The sequence below is a fragment of the Aphelocoma coerulescens genome, chromosome 5 (genome assembly GCF_041296385.1).
Source record: "Aphelocoma coerulescens isolate FSJ_1873_10779 chromosome 5, UR_Acoe_1.0, whole genome shotgun sequence".
NCBI lineage: Eukaryota > Metazoa > Chordata > Aves > Passeriformes > Corvidae > Aphelocoma > Aphelocoma coerulescens.
Genome location: NC_091019.1, coordinates 53,578,933 through 53,597,890, shown reverse-complemented (window position 1 = coordinate 53,597,890; position 18,958 = coordinate 53,578,933). Strand labels below are relative to the sequence as shown.

General features: G+C 39.9%; 1 protein-coding gene across 1 annotated transcript; it reads right to left on the bottom strand.

Moving 5' to 3' along the window:
• Positions 1–4,791: 4,791 nt before the first annotated feature.
• C5H14orf132 (chromosome 5 C14orf132 homolog) lies at positions 4,792–18,755 on the bottom strand. The gene is made up of 2 exons (XM_069018193.1): positions 18,688–18,755; positions 4,792–12,832 (listed from the first exon to the last, which is right to left on the bottom strand). The coding sequence occupies exons 1-2, from the start codon at positions 18,691–18,693 to the stop codon at positions 12,608–12,610; spliced, it is 231 nt and encodes a 76-aa protein (XP_068874294.1). The 5' UTR covers positions 18,694–18,755; the 3' UTR covers positions 4,792–12,607.
• Between the last annotated feature and the right edge of the window lie 203 nt (positions 18,756–18,958).

Here is an 18,958-nt window from a genome sequence, read left to right as displayed (position 1 = left end):
TGTTTCTGAGGTTAAGGCTACACTCACTGAGCTGTAGAATACTATTGGCCATACTCCCATTTTAGTGCTTAGATACTAAATAAAGATTAATTGGACAAGAGAGCAAATACAAGTGTTTTAGCAGTTAGGAAACTCAGCTGGGAGTAGACAAGTCTTAAACTATTTCTCCAATCACCAACTGCCTATTTAAAGAAGGGTAAGATGAAAAGCACCAATATGCAGTTTTGCAAATAGTTTATTAACACAGCCACTGAGATTGTTATAAGTTTCCCAGAAAATGCTGTGCAGATTTCCAACTGATGAATAGACATCTGAAGTAATTTAAAGGTTTTCATGTCTTCTCCTAGCCAGTTTTTTCTCTATAGTGATGTGGACTGGATGTTAACTCTTAAATACCTTTCCTGAGGTGAAGTGAGAATCAAAATCAGAAGTAGGCAGAGAAGGTGAGGCCTCTTTTTTGCATGAAAAGAATTATTGCCTTCAAATATCCACAGCCAAGTGATTACGCTTTTTCAAGTTGGTCAAGAGAAGAGAAATCTCAAAATGACACTGCAGTAACCAGTAAGACCAGCTTAGGTATGTAGAATTCTTCAGCTGACTCACCTTGGCATTAAGTTTCAAGACCTGCTTCAGAAATTAGTACATTTTTCATTTAATCTGAGCTGTTAACCATATGGGTCCTACCATTAGCTGAATCTTGGAATCTATGCTACGAAAACTTTCAGCTGCAAAAACTTCAAGGTGATCAAGTAATAATCAGTCTTTAGGTTGCATCAATTTTCACAGTGGAGACTTGTGATATCAATTCTGTCAGGTTTTCAGTGAAATATTAACACTGGTGTTAGCTGAGCACATTAGGATAGATTAACATGATTGTAGGTATGCTAAATAAAGTGGGAGAAGAGAACTGTGTGCAATGACATGATACTTAAATAGTTATGAAAATACAGTCTTATTTTACAACCTCTGTTGTCATGAAAAACTTGCAACATTAAGTGAGAGATGCATGAGAAATGGGAAGTGAAGTCCCTTGGAAAGTGAAGTCCGTTGATGGTGTCCATAGGATAAGTCAAAGTCATGCCCAAGTTGCTTTTGCCATTGAAGTGTCAGTCACACAGCTGCTCCTAGACTTGTCAGAGTTGCTCTTCCAGCAGGCTACAAAAAGTACAATCTATCCTTCAAGGGGACAGTCAGAATAAAGCCTCCAGACAAAATTTGCCTTTCTGTGCTCAGAAGCTGTCTGGGATTTTTTTGTGGTTTTGTTCTTAGTTCTTTTTCCTGTTTGGACTTCTTTTGTTTTGCTTTGTGTTTTGGGTTGGGTTGTTTGTTTGTTTTTTCCTTATTAAATCTTGCTATTGTGCTATAATTTTGTCTCTGGGATGTGCTTGGAATAGGCAGTTGACACCTGCAGTGCAGGAAAAAAACTCCTGATGTTTGGATTTTTAATTTCCAGTTGTGGAATGGTCCTACACTCTAGTTCTGATTATCTGATGTGATAGCATTTTCTGTGGCTTGCATTATAGGATAGGGGAAATAGCCAAGTGGTTTGAGAGACATTATCTTCACTTCCCTGGAGTGAGTCATAGGGTTTATCTGAACAGGGAAGATGGGGTAACCTGCAACCAGCTCCCCAGGTTGACTGTGTGAGGCAGCCCAGTGTCTGCCCTGGCAAGCCCTTGCACACCCCCAGGCAGGAGCTGGCACAGAGCCCTCATTCCCAGCTCCATGCTGCACACAAACCCACAGGATGCACAGCAGTTCCTCATCAGAGCAGCCCTGCTGTGGTTTTTGTTAGCACCCATGACAATTTCCTGTTCTGTTCAGACAATCAGTCAGTTAGAAGAAGAACTGTTTAGATTCCTAAGTAATTTGTTCATGGTGCATCAGGTTTCCGAGACATCTCTTCCCCACTTAGCAAGAATTAATGCATAGGAAGTACAGAAGCACTGAACAAAGCAGGAGACTGCTGTTGAGCTATAAAGTATGAATGGTTCTCATCTAACTTAAATGAGCCTCATTGGGGGAAACATTCTTAACTGGGCACTTGAACACACAATAAAGCACATCCCATGACCTGTTTTTTTCACAGAACAGATAATAGATTTAAAAAAGATATAGCATAATTGGACACAGTATGCTGTTCATATACTGATAAATTTAAAAATTGCTTCAGTGGCAAGATTATATTGAAAATTTTAGCACATGAGCATCCAAAGCTGTTTATAGTTAAGCTGTCCCATTGTACTGTACTAAAAACGCTCTGATTCTTGTCATATCAGTGGTCTCAACATCTTATAGGTAAAATCAAAGCTAAACAAAACCATTCTGAAATAGGACAAAACATCGTTGAATTTTATGTTTATTTGTTTTTTTCACATTTAGAATGGATTTTTTCCGAAAACTGCCTGAAGAACAGAAATTCTAAATTGTGATTGGAAGATGGAAAAATCAAGGTTTCGTCTAGAGTATCCTACAATCAGAAGTGAGGCAACTGAGACAACAACTTTAAGAGTTAAGTCCTACATATCCTTGAACTACAAAAGAAACAGGAAGGTAAGGAAAATTCTTACTAGGTCAAAGTTTGAGTTTGACTTTAGGAGAATCCAGTCAATATGTATTTCAAAAGATGGGACCTACCTGAAACAAAATTAAGTCAGTAAATAGCAAGCATAAATTATTAGAGAAGGTTGCACAGAGCATAGAAATGGGTTTGGTAAGAGCAGCTGGTGTGGTCACAAAAATTATTTAAAAAACACAGAAGCATGAGACTTTCAAAGGAATTAATGGGCATTTTAATTTACCAGAAGGTGAAAGAAAAAAGTACTTTTAAAGTAATTTGTTTCCATCAGCTGTTATTGCAGAGGACTTTGAGGTATATGTACTCAAAGACTTTTCAAGTAGCAAATATTGATAAAGATCGAAAGATTTTGGGTATTAGCACAAGGTAAGAAATGAAAGAGTAGAGAGATTAAAAAAAAAAAAGCAATTAAAAACACCAGGTGCTTGTAAGAAGAGCTGAGCTGCTAAGAAAATAAAATTCTCTGTTTAAAATTGTTTGCTGCACTGAAGGCCCTGGGAATAATAAATCACTTTACCTATCCTTTAAGGAATCACTAGGGAACTTCAGAGAGCAGTAAACCTTTTTTTCTGTACCCATGTAACACCTGTAGGCATAAAATCTTTGTAATTCAAAACAGAAATGACAAAAAAATCTTCATAAAAGGAGTGTTTTTCTTTCCTGTAATGGGCAAGGATTGTTTGAATATGTAAAGGAAATTTGAGTCAGTTGATCTCATGTATTCAGAATCCTGAGGTCCATCTTTACAAAATTTAATACAAACATTGTGGGTGATTTGCTTAGCTCATAATAAGGCCTTTGCAATCAATAGCAAAAGGCAAGCTGCTGTGTGAGTCCAATGTTTCTGTTATGACAGAAGGCAGCGAAATGGATGGCAGGTTATTTATAGAACTTCACCTACACCCATACAAGACGTGTACATGCTGCAGTTAAAGCTGTGAAATCACTTGGTCATATTTGAATTGATTATTTTTTTATCCCAAAGAAAACTGTAACGTAGCATTAGACACAGCAAAATCTGTCAGTTGAAATGCTATAGCAGACAGGCTCTCTTGGGCTAAAAACCTGATGTTCTTTGTTAGTCTCACTACAGAACAATTTACATTAGCAGACAGCTTGTTTATGTTGATAACGCTGTGCAAAAAACAGTACCAACAATTTCAATTGGCTTTATTATGCTGAATGCACATAGCTGAATTTTTAAATGAGCGTTGAACAGAACATTCTCTTCCATTTCTAGAGTATACTCATTTCCTAATATTGTGCAGAATTTAGAAATGAACAGAAATGAGATCTGTATGATTCCAAATTTTCAGTGGAAAAGTGAATTACAATTAGATATTGCTGTAGTGTAGATATTGCACTGCCTTACAATCTGATGGGTAAATTCTGGAATATGCTATGTTGTTAGATTGATAAAGACTGGAACCAGAATAAAACATGCCTTTTTATTTTTTAAAGGAATTTTTGTCAGACTTGCTATCAGCATTGGTTCATGTATCTTCATGATCTGAGTTCACTGCATTCACAGGTAAGTCAATTCTTTTATTTTAAATTGTGCTTAAGAGGTCCCTTAGCATGTCATTTTGTCATTCTTTCAGCAGATCTGAACTCAACTTGTCTCAATGATTCTTTAGGAGAATCGTGAGGTAAGGCCCATAATAATCTATATGCTGTATTGCCTTAGCAAAGCCAAATGTTTTCCTTTCTTCCTATTGCCACTTCCTGCCTTGATGAAGCTTGCTGGATATCCTACAGCAAGGTCTGATGCCTCCTTTAGTTCCCCAGAAGCCTTTGGACAGGAGTTTGGGGCCACAGACACAAAGGCATCCACACAGCTCTGTGAGAGGATGGCCAAGCTCAGCTGAGGAGAGAACTGGCAGAGAGCAGTGACACAAGGGCTTGTGGTGCAAGGGCTTCTGAGCTCATGTTTGAAGAAAACAAGACATTTTATTTGGCTCCCAGATGTGTTGAGACACTTCTCGGACTTTGAGAGCTGGTAAATGCATTTCTGTAGAAATAACCACAGTGTTCTTTCCATGCCATATATTCAATAGAGACGGTTTCCCAAGGCTACCAAACCAAGCAGATTTGTAAATTGCAAGAAATTACTCGTGTCAGAGTATCACTGGAGGTAATAATTAAATAACTGCAATTCCAGACTTCTAACTACTCTCAAGTAAACTGAGAACAAAATGAAAAATCACACACTATTATCAATTTGAAGAACTTTATCCAAAACCACAATTTCCATCTGATATTAACAAAACTTGTCATTTTCACCATAGTAAAGGAATGAACCAGTACTAAGTACACACACAGTGAAAGCAGTCAATAACTGGAAAAGAACATAACAGGAGCTTAAAAGAAGCCATATCTCTTAACAAAACTTACTAATTACAGTAAAATTGGAGAAAGCAGAGGGCATTTCAAAGTTGTTTTCCTCTTTACAGATAGAACGCCACAATTCAAGAACAATGATTACAACAGTAAAGGTTTTTCTAGAAACCAACCCATGTATTACAAAAACAATACACAGAATCCCTGCCAACCTGATAGTGTACAAAACAGGGTAGCAGAGAGAAAGCACAAGAGAATTAAATTGTCCAGGATTATTAAGAAAAAGTAACAGTGCATACTAAAGGGCTCCTGTAAAGCTGCTTTACATGAACTGAAGATGTAATTTCCATATGACTGTGACTTTGTGTGAAGCACAGATGCTTTCAGAAGAGTCATTATTTAGCTTATCTTTGGGAAAAAACTCCCAAATGATTAGGCAGTATTTGAGATAACTGAAAAACAAATGTAACAGACTACCTCACAAAGCTAACTACCAGATTTATTTACATAGGCTTCACATTTCACTGAGACTTTGTACACCACTCCTTCTAAACTTCCCAACTTCAGAACTGGAAGAAGACTTAGAGAAAAAACAAATATTTCTCAGGTTAGGTACTCATACTAGGAAAAAATAGTGCAACTATTTGCTATATTATATATCCTTCCAACATATCTATCAAAATATTTTGACTTGGTTTTATTACCTTCTCATTTAAAAAAATACAGCATTCTGCTTTCTTTCTTGCTTTTGATTAGGAAATTACAGACATCTTTACATTTAAAATAAAGCCCCAGCAACCCACAGCTAGTCCTGCAAACTGATCCAGCGAAGCAGATGTCAGAAGTATAGAAGAAGTGTTATTAATGCAGTTGACTCCAGGTGGAGGCAAAGGTCTCTCTGATAGAGCAGCATGCAGGCTTAGGAACTTCCATCATCCTTATGAAGGCAGCAATTGAGAGTAGTTTTAGGCCTAGACCTGAAACAGTTCAATCTTATTTGTTCATTAGTGGGAGCGAACTCCTCAGAAAATGTGATATCACCGTAATGGCTGCAGTTCAGGAAGCTCCCAGAACACAAGGCTGCATAGCTCCCTCAGTTCTGGCAAAAGAATGCCCTTTCTTTTGGTCACAATGAGATTTCTAAATGCTCAATCTGGCTATTGCAGCTTGGCTGTGCATCCGAGAACTGCAGGTGTGCCTAGATTTGAAATGGCTTAGCACATTGTGGCTGTTTTCTTTATTGAATAGGCTGCTCTTTAATGGCCCTGACCTCACAGTAAATCACATGGAGCTTTTCTATTCTCCTTAGGGCCCACTCCCACTGCCCTCACTTTACCCCAAGAGTATTACCACTGACTGCTAAAAAAAAAAAGACTTTGGGTTGGGAAAAGCTCAGTAAATGCTGGCTGCAGAACAATGCAGTGTATTTATAAAACCTGAATTTTTGAAAGGTAACTTCACATTGTATGGATACTGACAACACAGTTACCAAGCTTCATGGCCGTGTCTTGCTCTTCTGCTTAGGGGAAACACTTTGTGGTTTGCTAAGGCAGATAATGATTAAGATTTTCACCCAAGAAGAGACCTTGTGTCACTGTTTTTTGCCCTCACTTTGCAATGTCCTTACTGATCACTAACCTTACCCTCAGAGGTCAATCAAGGAGCTGGCTAACAAGGCCTGAAGAACACTGCTGGCTTCCAAATGCTCATATTCTCTGATACCAGGGAATGAAAAGCATACAGACAAGACAAGGGGAGGAATAAAATGAAGGTATAGAGACAATGTGATGGTAACAGTGAGTTTAAAGAGATGGATGTGAGTTCATTATCAGGGTAATATGGGGAGGAATAAGGAATGATACAACATAAAGGATTGGGCAGTGGCTTTGGAGACATTCTGTGATTCTCTAGTTTGTTTCTGTTCTCAGCATCTTTAAAGTCTGGATAATAGTAAGATCTCCTTTGAGACCTACTGGCAAAAAACCTGAAGATTAAAATGAGACAATGCTACTGTACCAATGATACTTGACTCATTAACGTTGCATGCTTAAGAAAATAGGCTGGTTTTTGCTTTTGCAGGAAGACTAAGCAGAGCTTTGAGAGGTAAATCTTATATGTATTCTACCAACACAGGAAGCTTTTTGAGTATTTTCCACGACTAAAAATAGTAGCCTGGGAAAGACAGAATGGGTGGCACAATGGTCCCAAGACTTCCCAAAGAGAAGGAGACTATTTGTGCTCACACAAAAGGGCATTTGCCTTGCTACCAACAGCTCAAGTCTGCCTATGTCACTCAGGAAAAATTGCCTTCAGAGACACGTCCTTGAGATGATTGTGGCACGTTTGTGTTATCAGGGGTTTCTTTTCCAGTTCCTGGCTGTGTTGGTGTAATTTCCAAACCAGCAAAAGTAGATCTGGTCATGCTGTTTCAGTGTAAATGCTCTGGGAAGGGTCACAATGAGATAAAATCGTCATGCATTTTGTTCTGCAAAGGCAAATATTCCCCTGAAATCGCTTAAGTGGGTAATTGGACACTTTCCTCCTTCTTTGTGCCTGAAGGACCACAAACTAAAATGGGACATGGCTGGTCTATAGGTGTTAGGAGTTCCCTACGTTTCCAGAGAATAGTGGCAACTTCATTTTCCCTGTCTTGAGCTCGAAAGACAAGGTAAAATGCAAAGATGGGCTGTATGAGAAAACACAAAAAGTTAGTGTCAGATTAAGGGCAGTAGGAGACTTCAAGGCTCAGGATGCCTTGACAGCTTTAGGATGATCTCAGGTGAGGGGTAAAGGGCTAAATTCATGTTAAGCCACCCCTATTTTGACCTTATGGTGACTGAACAATGTACCAGTAACAATATAGCTAACAGAATATTGATCTCTGCCTCTTCTGTGAATGGAACCAATGTGCTTGTTTCCCTGAGGATTAGCAGGCTGTGAGGTGAGGAGGGACGTGCTGTACCTGGTGGTTTAGGTCACTTACACCCAGCTCTGGCTGTGTGTCCAGGAAGCCAGCGGGGCTCAGAGGGACACAGCAGCAATTAATGAACTGCTCAGCTCTGCCTGTCAGAACCCTCATGTCTGACATTATCACCGGGGACCTCACTGCCCTTTCCTTCCTGTGCATTAACCACATGAAATCCAGTTCTCCAGAGCTCCGAATGTTCCAACAGCACAGACACATTTTGATCTGGGATTCTGATCTTTAGTCTGTTTATCTCAAATGGAAATCACCCTTAAAAAGAGCAATTTTTTCCAGATTCTACTCTGTGATTAGCCACAGGAAACTCAGTCAAATTACATTGGATAAATGGACAGTGCTACATGAAATTAATAACTCTCAGCAGCCTGCAGAGAAATGTGAAGAGGATATTAACAACTGGAATTGCTTGGGAATAGCAAAACGAAAGCTTTTAATAATAGACAAAATACATAACAACCCATAGACTACGGGCTCCTGTTTTCATTTGGTCCCAGACACAAAGGTGTATTTTTTCCTTTATCTTCAAATGGGTTTGCAGGGTAAGACTAGAATGGCTGGCTGCTTCAATCCACTCTTGATTTGGTGTTGGTTATTACAGGCTGCTCAGCAACTGGGTGGGATGCTGACTGCCCTCAAGTCCCATTGGAAGTGAGGATTTTGGAGCGGGGATCTCATTACTTCTGAGATATATATGATCTCCTTTGCCCACTGAAAAGACTAAATACATTATTTGTAGCAGACGAGTCTCTGTGCTACTATTGCATCAGTTTCAAAATCAATTTTTCAGTTTTGCAAGTGTGTTGACACAGAAATGCAGGGTATTAATGCTGTGGGCAAGCCCAGACTCCTACTTGCAGATAAAAATACAACAGGAATAGCTGTGTGGGCTTGCCCACTCAGTTCTCCTTTCTAATGTGCCATTGCACCCACCTGAATAATTGTTCAGCCTTTAGTCTCTCTGCCGTAGTGGCTGCACAGCTGCTGTGTTGAGCTGCTGGCTGCTTTGAGAAAAAAAGAATTCTTTAGAGGGAGTTTGATTATTTGGTATGTTGCCATAGATCCCTAGAGGCCTTGGCTAAAGAGACTCATTAGGGCACCTCAGTTTGTCTTCCTGCTTCCCATGGCTCATTGATAACTTTGCAGGGCAAAGTTGCTTCTTGTGTTTGTATGATGATGTTGCACAACAGAGCTGGAGGTTAAATACCTCTAGAGGCAGAGCATGTATAAAATGGTTTGCTTTGCCTACCACAGAATGAATTCCAATCAGGATTTTCTAACTGCTGTCTGTGCTAGACATTTTTAATTGAAGCACTGATCTTCTACAAGAGGAATCCTTTCTCGGGCTGATACACAAAGTGGCCAGCAAAGCACAGAACTCTCTTCTTTTACAGAAAGGCTTCAGAAAACAGTTCTGGGGAATGTGTTTGGGCTTCCTCATCACTCCTCAGTGAGTGACAGCAATTATCCAGCTGCCTGGCTCCAAAGAAAGGAGAAGCTACAGTGCTCCAAGCCAAGCTGTGTTGACAGTTCAAGAGGCAACATATTTCACAGGACCATACCTGTGAAACATCAGCCACTTCTCCATTCCCCTCTGTGGCTTCTCTGAGCTTAATGATGGATTAGTCCCCCTTTTCAATGGTTTAATTTAAACCTTCCCTAACCTCCCAGAAGAGAGACGTGGTTGCAGTGGACGAAGCCAGAACACAACATCCAGAAACATAGTGTGCATATTGTCACTATCAAAGTAGATCAGAACTTGAACCAGCTCTGGCCACTGCAATTTAGGGATCTTCAATACATGTCACAATATTCCACACAGATCCTCACAAGCAGTATCCTTGTACCTGCATCCTAAAACTAACTTTTTCCCCTGACAGAGAAGCTGTACAGTTAGTGGGCAATTTAACTATGAGGCAGGAAATGCCTGCACTTGGTGCTTGCAGCCAGCTTGCCATGTCACCCTGTCAAGCCAATTACTTAAATTAAAGTTTTGTCCAGCCCTTCTTGACAACACAGCCTCTAACGATGAAAATATGTATGATGATGATCTGGAGGCAGGAGGTAGAACTCATTGTTTTCCAACACTCCTGCTATTACTATCAATTCCACATGAAAGTAGGGCATTTTCTTTAGGAAAAGCAACACAAAAGTGTCACTTGGTTTCATTAGTAGAATAGTGGTTCTTTGCTGCTCCCACTCTGATGCTTTTCTTCAAGGTTAATGAGTTTAGTCCAGTGCTCTGGGAGAGAGATGCAAACACTGCTAATTGCAGTAAGATTAATATTCTAGGCAATACAAGCAAAGATCTCCACTGGTAAATACATTAGGCAGCAGAATAATCCCACTGGGCAAGTACCATTGTGTCAAACTGGTTTTAGTCATGGTGGAAATGTTTTGCTCTTTATGCAGAAACGTTTGCAGGATCTGGCCTAACTAGACAGCCTGCAGGAACAATGAAGAGAAGCCCACGAGCAACTGATACAATTACAAAGGCAACAGAATATCAAAAAATGGTTGGAGACAGTACATTACATTAAACAATATTTTCATGGTCCTGCATGTTCACACCTTGTCCTGCTCAATTCTGCTTTGTAAACTTCTCTGCAGCTTTCTAACAGCTTCCTTTCTGCTCAGCAAGAATAAGGAGGGGTGCAAAAACAGACAAGGTACACCATTCAAGCTCCCCTGCTTTTCATTGTCCTCTGGCTATGAAGGAATTAATAGCTATTTTAGGAAATGAAAATCATAATTTTTCTATCATTCTTAAGACTACAGCTATTTTATTAGACAGAATTACCTTTCTTTCCCTCTGATCTTCCAGAACTGGGCTTCTCAAACTTTTTTCCCAGTGCAGGTCTTGTCTGTCCTCAACCATCTTCACAAAATCCTTCCTCCAGAAGGGGAAATAACAACAAACACAGAAGCTCATAATTGTTTTTCTCAGCCTCAAAATAACCTAATTTCTTTTCTCCCCACTGCTAGCTCTGTTTGCATCTTTCCTAGCTTTAAAGGACAGTTCATAGAGAGGGAAAAAGTACACACAGTGACTGCTGAGTGGTTATAAATACTCATTTGGGGCATGCTGCTTTGATTCAAGTAATTGTCCACCAGCCCTACAGGAAAATGGGTTTAAAGAGAAAAGAGGAAAATCCAAACCTCTCTATACATTCAGCAGCTCTTAGCCCAGCCTCAAGCTCAGTGGCAGGCAAGTGTCAAAAATAGTCTCTGCAGACAAGGCTTTCTGGAAGTAGGGTAGTAGCTATATGAGACAGAAAGCCTAGACAGTACATGCAGACATAGAAGAAGAATTTGCTGCTCTCAAAGTGCATACATTTTATGTATTTATGTTTAATTTTTAAGGGGGAAGAGGAAGATTTCCATTTCTTTTCTTCTTTTCTCAAGATTTTATAATCTCTCAAGCAAAGAAGGCTACAGCTTGTCTTGAAAAGATACAGCTCTTGAAAATGAACTGCCCATGAAAAAAATGCAGTAAAAATGTTGCCTCTCAGTGGAACAAATCCAAAGCATAATCAGAATCATTACCTAAATCCAGCTATAAAAAAAATCACTTCCAGGACTCCCACCAGAACCCAGAGATATATTAATACTGAGATATAAATACTTGCACATCTGACAGTTACTACTTTTCTTGTGTAGTTCCTATCCCAGGATATATGTGACTCTTGAATTCATCCCCTCATGAGCACAGAAGTGCCCAACCTTTCTTTCAGTTTTATCTTTCTCATACACATATTCGCAATTAATTAGGCTTCACAATTTCCCCATCATTCTTTCAATACATTAATAACCTTATGAAAGTACAAAGCTGCTGTAAGAAATCTGGATTGCAGTCAAATGAGATGAAAAGTGTGGTATTAGGCTTTTGTTTCCTAGAAGGGGCACATATACAAACCACTGCAATCCAGTACCTCTAGACAGAAATGGGACCTTGTGCTGCTGCTCTGTTTATCATTTCCTCCTCTGAAATGCGGAGGGTCTGCAGAGCAGCAATAGCTGTGCCCCCTCCCAAACAGCAGACAGGTTCAGCATCACTTTATTGATTATCAGCTCCAGTAACTGATACTGGAAGGCAAGTAATAGACAGCCTGCATCTGCCCGTCATGGCTCTAAGACTCAGGATTTTGAACACAGCCCAGGAGTCTATGGCCATGCTGAAGACTCACACATGATGAACTTGGACTTCATCAGAACCAAGCCAATGCCAACCACTTGGTCCATCTAGGAAATTAAGATGTCCAGAAAACATGACCTGGAACAATTCCATACAACATTATACAACAGTAAGAAATGCACAAAAAACCCAAAAGAGCTGACAAACTGCAGAAGAGCTGCTAGAAAAATCTACAGTAGAAAATAAGCACTTTCTATATAAATATCTCTCTGTATTTACTATACCCAAGTTGATCTCTCTTTTATTACACTTCTATACAAAACTGGTATTGGCTCTGCTCTCAAATAAAGCTCTCACCTCCACACAACTTGCATCCAAACTTTCTGCCATCAAGACTTAACATGATTAAATTGCATTTCATTCCAATGACTGTGGCAGCACTTAACCAACAAAGTCTCTACCTATATGTATTTATATAGATATACATGTATATATACACACATACATACATACATACACATGACAAATACTGTTGAAGTTTTCCTTTCTTCCAGTGTTTGTAGCGAAAGTCATCCTAGAAGGTGAAGGCATACACCACTCCCACAACCACAATATTTCCAATTGTTGCTATTATTGCAATCCATAACAATATGGCATCATTTGAAGAACGGGATGTCTCTTCTGGTGGATTCTGCATGGAAGAGGCTGCATGGACGTTGGCTGATGAGTTAAACAGGGAGTACTCTGTACTAAAGTCCTCATTGGGTGAGTCCATAAAGGCTCCTCCCATAACAGGAAGCTGTGAAGAAAAACATGGCAAAATCAGACTGAAAGCTATTACCTGCTTTTGCATTGTCCCGAAGTCATCATTAAAGACTAACCATTAAGTAACTTTCAAAATTATGGAGATTTCATGTACATGGTGCTAACCTGTCAGGAATACCACAGGCTATAAAATTTCTCCCATTTCTGTTAGAATCAGTATTATTGCAGAAAACCTGTATATAATACATGCAATATACAGAAGAGCTAGCATGCAGGCTTCAAGTCAGCCTAAATAATCATATGCATTTAGAAGAGATACACATATACACAAAGCACCACCAGAATGTGAGTTTATAGCAATAGGATTGTTTTGTGACTACCAGCAAAGGTATCACGTCACTGCAAGACATTGCACACACACAGTGAGGATCTGATGCAGAGAATTTGTTCCTTTATGTATCACTCAGAAGCAAATTCTTGGTTTGTGTAGAGGTCATGTAGAAAGTTTTTATGGTAAAAGAGGTGGAGTGTAGTCAGTGCATAACTTCACTTGCAAAGCATACCACTGCAACAATCCAGGATACAGTGGAAAACTTCAAAACTTTCAAAGGCTCCATCACAATGCAGTAAATTCTAACAGTTTCTAACAGTGGCTGATTTCTAACAGTTCTTCCACACCAGACTTCTCCTACTGGGAAGGACAAAGTCACTTTGGTGCTCTTAGTGGATTTCTCAATGGTACTGGGAAATGTTCTGGGTAAGATAGCAGTTACTCAATACAATATGGAAAAGATAAAGGAAGAAGAAACTGTTTAACATTGTCCTTTTACATGTTCCAGTTGTCTTCCCAACTTCATCCTAGATCACAACACATATTCTTCATGGTTCAAGAACTGTTTTACCTCTACACACTGGTAGTCAAATCATCCTTCTGCAAATGAATGGATTCCTCATTCAGGCAAGAGAAGGATACCTACTGCCATATAAAGACCATTTACTACTAAAAAAGGTTCACGGAAAAGCTTTTTGCTTCTGTCCTTGTCTCTTGTATGTTTGGGAATGCAGAACTGGGAGAGTCTCCCCTGACTTACTGAGTGCAGGCTCCAAGTCTCACATAAGTATATGACATTGTTTCAGAAAAAGCTGCAGAACATCTACTTCACATATCTATAAATGCTCAGGACACACATTTCTTAATATCCTGTAAAAGAGCATGAGCAGTGTGGGTATGGTAAAGCCCCAAGTCTCTGCAGAACTCCGTAACTAAACTCTGTGAGGACTGTAGTAGGTAGATAGACCAAACCCACAGATTTACTGGATTAAAAAAAAACCCCAGAGTCATATGTCTAAATCTCTCTGCCAGCTTGTTCAGAATGAAAAAATTCCATCAGGGCATCGATGATTGGTTTGATCTTAAGCAATGAGTAAAACCTAGACATCAGTGCATCCTACCTACATTCCCCTTTCAGATCTGGTATGAGTCCAGGGCTTCAGGGAAAGCTGAAAAAAAGTCTGGGAATATTGTCCTTAAGAAATACCCTTGCTGCAACACCAGCCAACCTTTCCTTCCTCACAGTGGTTTCCACACCACTGCTGGCATCCTCCAACCTTTAGACACAATCTCCTGTTTTACACCCTGTCAGTAAGTGCATTTGGGGTTTTGGTATTATTTTTCACCTTTCTCAACAGGGCTCTCTTCTACTCTAACTTCAACACTACTGCCAAAGCCACCATGGCCTATGAATAACAGAGGAACAAGCCTTGCCTTCATTCAGCCATATCACAGAAGACTGCTATACCCTCAGCCCTAAGCTGCCCTGTCAAATACTAACTGGGCTGAAAAATCGTCTCTTTTAACACACTGTCCTTCATCTCCTGCATCACATTTTGATTCTCTGAGTAACCTCTCCCTTTGGTACCAAACTACACCCGTTCTGGCTGTGTGCAGCTGTGCTATGGAGGCTGCTGAACTGGACAGTATGTGAGGATAAACCATCTCTCCTCTCCACACTGGCTGTAATCTATAGACTACACCAAAGACTTTAAGAAGTCTGAGAACGAAGTAATTTTTTCTGCTTGCCATGCATAATGTTTTACAGAGATATAAAAGACAGGCTCTTTTTCAAAGCTGACTGCTGAACAAATTTCATTTGTACTAGAAAATATCATGTCACATTCAAAATTAAACAGAGAATGATGAAAGACCACAGTGGATATGTCATGCTACCTAATCCACATTAAATAAAATTATCTTTGATATCAAATATGATTAGACAAAAGCAGTTTACAAGAAACCAAGCAGAAAATTGCAAAAGTAAAGTTCGATACGTTCTCCCTTCATCAAAGATTTTTGCTGGCAGTTTCAACACAGTGTGGTTTAAAAGAGAGCAAAAGCTTCCATTTTGAAAGCCCAGCTTGATGTTTTAAATCCAATTCCACCAGCCTTTTTTATGTCTTAGGATTTGATAAGGAAAACATTTCTCAGTTTAATCAAAATTTCTTTTTATGTAGAGATTGCCATAAAAGGCAGGTCTGACTTCAAACAGAAGTGTATTTATGCAGCGATGATGCCATTTAACAGCTACGGAGACTCTAATTAAAGATCTCTGCAGCAAGTGACAGGAATACATTTACCATACTGGCAGCAAAATGCTCAATCAGAGGTGCTTGCCTCCTTAGCAAACCATTTAAGGCTCTCAGCATTTAGGATAGTCAATTCTGCAAAATCTTTCAACTGAACAATCATCCCAAGTACGAGGTACACACACATGTGCATGTGCCCAATATAGTGGGAGGTCATAAGCACTGTTCTGGTGATTGATACCTGGGGTTTGGGCCACACATTCTGTGCTCTCAATGAGTTATTTGAAATGACAAGCTTCCACCCTGTTAGTTCCCCTGGTGCTGTCACAAAGGCAGGGAGCATCCATGTAGCAGCACAGCTACACAGCACACTGTAAATGATGTCAAATCTGAATCTCCTTGTACTGTCTAAGGCTCAAACAAGCTGTCTGCACCATCTGAGGGGAACACATGGTGAAACAGCTCTGAAATCTGAATCTCTGAAAGGCTTAAGGTGACCTGATATAAAGCACTGACATTCAGCACCTGGCACAGGCTCTTTCTGTAAGACTGACTTCCAGTTTTTCTGTTTGTAGGTCAGTAGCACTTCACCACAGATCTGGAAATAAACCTTCCTGCCAATTTCCCATTTGCAGAAATCATCTTTTGCTAAATGTGCGTTCCCCCTTCTCACTGCTACAGCGGCCTCACATAAGAGCATGAGGAATGGCCATATGGTGTCCCACAGAAAGTCCATCTCCCTTGTGTGTTAGCTCCAACAGTGGCCATAAATAGATGCTTAGGAGAGTAACAGCACAACAGGAGAAACATGTCTGATACTACCCCTTAATAACTCACAGCCTCTGACTGTTTTCAGCTTAGGAAGTTCTTAAGCCAGATACTATTGCTATGGATTTAATAACTTGCAAAGAATTTTGCTACCATGTACTTGTCCAGCCTCTATCTGAGCTCATCTGAAGCTGAGCATCCTTCTCAGTCTGGACTCTTGGTGCCACTTAATAGTCAGGGCTGCCTAGTGATTAGAGTCATGTAAATCATCCTTGGGAGATATGCCATCTCACCACGGGAGGGAGGGAAGCATGGATGATTAGTATCAATGGCAATCTATCTTTTTGGTAGATTAAATTCAGTGAAATGAATCTCATCCACAGTCTTGATGTCTTCGTTCTCCCAAAAGGTACAGTATCTTCCCTCTGCAGTCTTATTTGAGATTTTACATTAAAGGCTGTGAGACCTCCAGACCTGTCACTAATGGGAGTTGTGAAGTGCCTGTGATTAACAGTAGGCTAAGGACAGAAACCTGCAATGCTCTCTGTGACTGCTCTATTTTTCTGCCTGTGCCTTTACAAAGCAAATATATGCCAATTTACATCATCCAAAACCTTCACCTATGTCACTGCCATTACAGTGACCTGCAGTCTGTTTTAGCCTCAGAGGGTATTTATAGTTCAGGCAAGGCTGCCACTCTCCCCAAGAGCACTGGGCAAGGAGGCCAGGGCAAAGGGTTAACTGGGAAATATGACAGCGAGGGACATGACAGGAGCAGATGGCGAGGGGTAATGCTGTAGCACAGTTTGGAAATGAAACTCCTTTCCTAGTGACTGTGTCGACATTGTTAAGTAGCACTAATAGTACATCGCTTGCTAAATGGCTTCTGGGACTGGCAAAGAAAGAATTGAAATCATTAAACAGCAATAGGCAGAAAACCAAACAGCAAAATGTCAAGTGGTAATGAGAACACCCACTGCGCTGGATACCTCCCACTGGCATGCTCTGGGGTCACGAGGAGAGCAGGCTCTTGAACAGTTCTGTGATACACTTTCTAGTTAGCAGAAAAATCCTATTTTATAACCAAAGTGATTCATAGGAATGAAAAACAGCGTGTCAGGTACCAGTCACTGATACTGTAAGTATGACAGCATTCTTAGGCAGCATCACATAAAATCCATGCCTTAACAATAACACTGCTCCATTTCTTTGAGAATCAGGTGTCTGACATTTTTTTCATAGTCAGCTAGAGAATTGTGACACTCAGCAGCTGCTACCTTATTGGGAACCCAGGTTTGGCACAGATATTTGAAAGCATAGCTGAATCTTCTAGTAAGAAACAAAGAAACCTCAGCAGCGGCTTTAGCAGCTCTGCTGTATCTTTGCCCTGGTCTCACCAAGCATCACTCTAGGAATGGGATGCTGAGAAGTGAAGTGTCACCACAGCTCAGGCATTGTTCTGTAAAATCCATGCTTTTACTTCCAAATATCTAACTTTCCAGTGTTTCTTTTTTGTTAAATTTTAGATAGCATATTTTTACATGATGGTATAATTTGAATACATAAAGTGAAATTATTATTTCCTTCTGCCCTGGTAGCATGTGATCACTGCAGTATTTGTGTCTGAAAACATTCCACCTGCAGTCACAAAATAACCTGACATAGTTGCCAAAGGCAGTTGCAATATATAGGTTCACAAATCCATCATAGCATCTTAATTCTTAAGCTCTTTTGAAGGAAATATTCTTTACTAAAGAGATACCCCACATGACCAGTATTTTCCCCACACTAATTCTCTTGTGTCTCACAAAAACATGCGTATATATATTCTCCTTATCTAAAGCATGCATTGTAAATGAAGATGTCTATTGGCTACTATTAATTTACAGGTAATATCTGGAGAACCAAGTTCTGTTCACTGTTTGCCAGAATATCACCCTACTGCTTACAATGCAAAGAGTGGGTGCACACTGACAATCAGGACACTTGTTCTATGTTCACTGCAAGTGGATTAGTTTGAATGCATTAAACTCACACCCAAAATTAACCACCACCTAAGGCAATCCTCTTTAATTTAATTAAATACATCTAATTCTGAAGAGGAAGAATCCATGTAAATGTTTTATGCAGTTAGCTTCAAATTCTCATTTTAATTAATTCAGATTCCTGCTTCACCCTGAAATAAGTCTTAGGTTGACAAGCTTAGAAAAACAGCTGCTTATTTTCAAAATATAGTTGTCAAAATGTTCACCCTACCCGTGGCAATGGAAAATTTTCACTCTAACATGGAGACATCAGGATTTCACCTGTTATTTTAATCTTGTCTAAAACTTTCCATTTTAACAATCTCTGCTTTTCTTCTAATCCATTATATTCCTAGGACCTGTGCATTACTTCCTCCACTGCTTTCCTGATCCATGCTAGGCTAGATACAATGTCTTTGTCCTTTAGATGATAGCACTCTTCAAAGTTGTTCCATATCAGCAGTGTCTCAGATGCCAGAGGTTCGAGCCTAGCTGCTGAACCACACAGAGTTACCTTCATCAATAGGTGTCTAAATATTCAGGAAGGAACAACCCATCCAAGATGCTGCAGCAGACACTTCAATTCTGAATTTGCTCTTGGCTGTAGAAACTGGTTTCCCTTAACTAAGGTATTCCCACAAGGAACTGGGCTCAGCTGGGTTGTTGGCCCGAAGCTACCACTTTTATGAGCACAGGTCCTGTGCAGGCTGGAGCACCTCTCTGTGGAAAGTTCCCCTGCTGAATCAGCTGCAAAAAGCAGTGTAGATAACTGGCATGAAGGTAAG